The sequence below is a fragment of the Rhincodon typus genome, chromosome 34 (assembly GCF_021869965.1).
Source record: "Rhincodon typus isolate 14 chromosome 34, sRhiTyp1.1, whole genome shotgun sequence".
Taxonomy (NCBI): Eukaryota; Metazoa; Chordata; class Chondrichthyes; order Orectolobiformes; family Rhincodontidae; genus Rhincodon; species Rhincodon typus.
Window position 1 is genome coordinate 5717839 of NC_063365.1, and position 4500 is coordinate 5722338.

Here is a 4500-nt window from a genome sequence, read left to right on the forward strand (position 1 = left end):
TCCTCTCCTCTATCCCTCTTCTATCCGCCTCCCACTCTCTCCCTATTTATTTCAAAACCCCCTTCCCCTCCCCCTTTCTGATGAAGGGTCTAGGCCCGAAACGTCAGCCTCTCTGCTCCTATGATGCTGCTTGGCCTGCTGTGTTCATCCAGCCCTGCACCTTGTTGTCTCGGATTCTCCAGCATCTGCAGTTCCTACTATCTCCTTTCTTCCAACGGACAGGCGAGCGCTTTAGGATAATGCCACGCCCCCTTTCCGCACCCCGCCCCTTCCTTGACCCTGGGCGCAAGCGTGGTCGTGCTGCCGCTTGACAGGCTAGCGCATGCGCAGCAGTAGGTTTGACTGCTGTTTGTCATTAAGCCTGGCCTCGGGCATTCAGTGAACGAGCGGAAGTTGTCTACCAGGTTGTGGGGAGGGAAAAAAAAAATTCTCCGTGCTGTCACTGTTCTCCGGCGTCTCGCTTCAGCACGGTATCCGTCCAAACCCCTCCCTACACTCTCGTCTCCCTCTGTCGCTCGTCATGTACCGGTATCTAGGGGAGCTCGTGGCTCGCGGGGCGGCCGCTGCCTCGCCGTGCGCTGCTGAGGGCGGTTTGCAGCGCCTCAGCGGGCCGGCTGTGCTGCTCCACTGCCGGCGTTACTCGACCGAGCCCTCGGCCGCCCAGCAGCAAGATGACCCTAACTTCTTCAACATGGTGGAGGGATTTTTCGACCGCGGGGCGAAGATCGTGGAGGACAAGCTGGTGGAGGACCTGCGGACCCGCGAGTCGGACGAGCAGAAGCACAACCGGGTGCGGGGCATCCTGAAGATTATCAAGCCCTGCAACCACGTCCTGTCCGTGTCCTTCCCCATCAAGAGGGATAACGGCGAGTGGGAGGTTATCGAGGGCTACCGAGCCCAGCACAGTCAGCACCGGATGCCCTGCAAAGGAGGTAAGGCAAAAGAATGCCACTCGGCTGGGACTGTTGTGGGAATCCGTATCCTTATGGGGGCAACTGCAGGCGTCCCTGCCCCTGCCACCCTGTCCCTGTGAGGACAACTCCACTGTCATCCTGTACGGAAGAAGTAGTAGCCTCTCCTGTCCTTGTCACCTCTCTTCTCCCTTCTTTCCATCCATCCACGCACCCACAGCACCTTGGATACAGTTGTGGCTTCTCCTGCCACTGTGTCCCTCTGATCGCAGCTGTAGTCTCTCCTGCCTTTGCTGTATTACCCCTCTGGGTACAGCTACAGGATCTCTGCCCCTTATTAGCCTGTCTATGGAGACAGCTATGGATATCTCTGTCTCTCTAAGGACAGCTGGACATGCCCTTGCCCTTATTTTCCTGTCACTCTGTGGAGTCAGCTGCTTATGCTCCTGCTCCTGTATGGAAACTACTACAAGCACTGCTGAAGTTGGAATCTGTAGTTAACTATTCTAACTCAAATTGGAACTGGTTAAGAATTCCTAATAAGGAACTTATTTGTCCATGTATTTATTGTGCTGGAGGAGTTTTATTGGGAATTGTCCTAGTTCTTAAAAACTTTTAGTGCTCATGAATGCAAGAATATAGTCTAGGCACTGTGTTTGTAGAAGAGTACAGTTGTGTATATATTTTTAGTATAGTGTATGTGGGGAAGACTGGATGAACTGCAAGGGTAGGCTTAAAATTAGAAAATTTGACTGTGATACACTAAGTTGTTTAGGTTTCTTGATTTCCTATTGCATTGTTTATTTCTGACAAATTTTTGACCAATTAACCTCTTTTCTTGGAATTTAATTGTTTTTACAATGAATCAGAACTCTATTCTGTTGCATTTGGTTTTAATTGGAGTTGTGACTGTTTTTCAGGTGTTTGAAGTAATTAATTTGGGTATAGGTCCTTGTATAACCATAAAAGTATGCTATTCAAGTCATTCAGAATTTTTGTCTATTTTCAAAGTAATCAAACTGCCTACTTGTTTTCAGCCACATACAGATAGTTGGGAATGTTTTGAAGCAGAATAATTTTACTTCAAGAGCTTCCTTTCCTGCCACCCCCCTCCCCCAGTTTTACTTACTAACTCCACCCTTTCGCTATGCAATTACTGATTCTCAGTGATTTTAATTTTCCCTTGAACTCTCCCATCTATTCTGCAGTATGATTTTGTTTTGTGAGCAGCAAGACCAGGAACATCAAGTGTAGTCATAGCCACACCCTTGATCTTTAGCATGAACCATTTCAGCTTCAAACATATTTATCTAGCAGTTTCCTTTGCTGCCTTTTAGATGTCAACTTAAATCTCCCTGTTGTGCCTCTCTTGTCAATTTCTGCTGCTTAAATGCTTTCTTCAAACCTGTCCCCCAATGTTCTATAACTGATCTGTACACTTTGGGTTTTGTCATGTAGAAAGGTATTTTTCGTGACTATCTTGTTTCTATCTTAGTTCTTGTACTACTGCAATCCCATCGTGTTGCTGCTTCGCTGAACAACAACTTCACGTCTGTAGGTCCTGCTTGACTGCTGTTGGCCTTATTTTTATTTAGGCTTGAATACCTACTTTTGGTTAATGTTAATTTGTATAATTATTCTCGTTGCCTCCCAGTTTTCTGCCAAATTCACTAATTGCAATATCTTTTTCTGAAGAATAGAAACAAAATCAAGTTTCTTGTTTGAAACATTTGCCTATTTTTCCCACCTTCCTCCTCCCATTTCCCATCTCCTTCCTCCCACCCCCCCACAAAAAAAGTATTTATCTCATTTGATACGCAAGAAACTTTTTCTGTTCCAATATGACTACAGCAATTGACCTTACTTGACAAAAATCCGAAGTGTTCTGAAGAAGGGTCGCCTGGACCCAAATCGTTCACTCTGATTTCTCTCCACAGATGCTGCCAGACTTGAGCTTTTCCAGCAATTTGTTTTTGTCCTAAATTTCTGGATTTGGCCTTCTGACTGCTGAAGGTACCAAACTCTGAAGAAGGGTCTAGGCGCGAAACGTCAGCTTTCCTGCTCCTCTGATGCTGCTTGGCCTGCTGTGTTCATCCAGCTCTACACCTTGTTATCTCAGATTCTCCAGCATCTGCAGTTCCTACTATCTCTGAAACTCTACCTTCTGCCTCCTCTGACCCAGGCTGGCAAATGGAAGTGGAGTAAGATCTAGAGCTATATGTGGCCAAACATCGTCTCTTCCTGGTAACATCTTTTTCCCTTGACTGCACCAGCCTCGCTGGCTAACGCAAATTGGATTAGAAATGCAGAGCCCTGGTGTCCTAATGGCCCTGAACTCTCGTATTCTGTTACTAAAAGAGCTTTCTTCCATCTTCAGAACATTGCTGACCTGCACCCTATTCTTCCCTCAACCACTGAAATTAAAGTCCATACTTCATTCACTTTCATGGTTTGACTATTTCTGTGCACTTAACAATTCCTTTATCAATCCTCCTTCAACTTCAAGATACCACACATTGAGAAGCCACTTGCACCTGATTACCCTAATTCAATTAACCTACCTTCTCCCTTTTTGCTAGCATGATAGTTTGGAAATTTGCATTCGATCTCAACTTCACGCCTGCCCCCCCCCCTCGCTCCACTGCTAGCTGTTGTTTCTACTATCCTGTAGCTGTGGTGTTTTTTTTTCTGGTTTCCTTTTTTATTTTTAATAAAGAAAATATTCATCAAAATCTTCTTTGACCATCCCTCTTAGTTCCCTACTCAATCATCTCCTTTCCAGTTTAGTTCCCCTCTCTCTTGTGTACTTCAATGTACTTTTTGCCCTTAGCATAATGCACTCTGAGATGGAATCTGCTTGTAAAGGATGCTTAAATACTCACCCTTGTTTTAAATCTCTCTAACACCTTGATCCTCTCTGATTTTTCGCCAGCTCTACAATCCTCAGACCCGTTCACTTCTCTATTCCTGGCATGTGCATGTCATGATTTCCATTGCTGTGTCATTGGTGATTATTTTCAGCGATCAAAGACCCAAAATCTTTAAAACCTTTTCCTCTCTTAACCTCTCTTTTATTAAAATGACCCTAAGTTTGCCTATATTACTAAGTTCATCCAGTCCTCATACCTCTATGCAACTCTGTCAAATTGTGTTGTAAGATGCCTCAATGGAGCACCTTCAGATGGTTGACTGTATTAACACTATCATACAACTGCAGGTTGTTATCCACAAGTTCCGGTCTAGTGCATGTTATTGTGGTTGACCCTGTTATTCCAAATTTTGAAGCAGTACATTAAACCTCACAATATTTTGCTGAAGATTACTCTGTTCAAGTCTCTGCACAGGTTTTCTGGGAAGACAGCACAAGTTTCCTGTTTCTTGGCTAATCCTTGAATCGTCACCGGTTTAAAAATTTTATCAAGTGCACAAAATCCTCAACTTACCTCTGGATTCAGATTAACAGAAAATATGGACCTGTGTTCAGTACTTAACAAGAATGACTGATGTTAAGTTCCACTGTATCGTACTAGTTTGGCAAAAGATGACAGATGTTCCTTGTGTGTCTTTTCTAGTGTTCAGTCCATTTGGA

At 44.7% G+C, this 4500-nt stretch overlaps 1 protein-coding gene across 1 annotated transcript; it reads left to right on the top strand.

Moving 5' to 3' along the window:
- Nucleotides 1–157: 157 nt before the first annotated feature.
- LOC109918270 (glutamate dehydrogenase 1, mitochondrial-like) lies at nucleotides 158–2922 on the top strand. The gene is made up of 2 exons (XM_020518176.2): nucleotides 158–932; nucleotides 2849–2922. The coding sequence occupies exons 1-2, from the start codon at nucleotides 521–523 to the stop codon at nucleotides 2920–2922; spliced, it is 486 nt and encodes a 161-aa protein (XP_020373765.2). The 5' UTR covers nucleotides 158–520.
- The last annotated feature ends 1578 nt before the right edge of the window (nucleotides 2923–4500 follow it).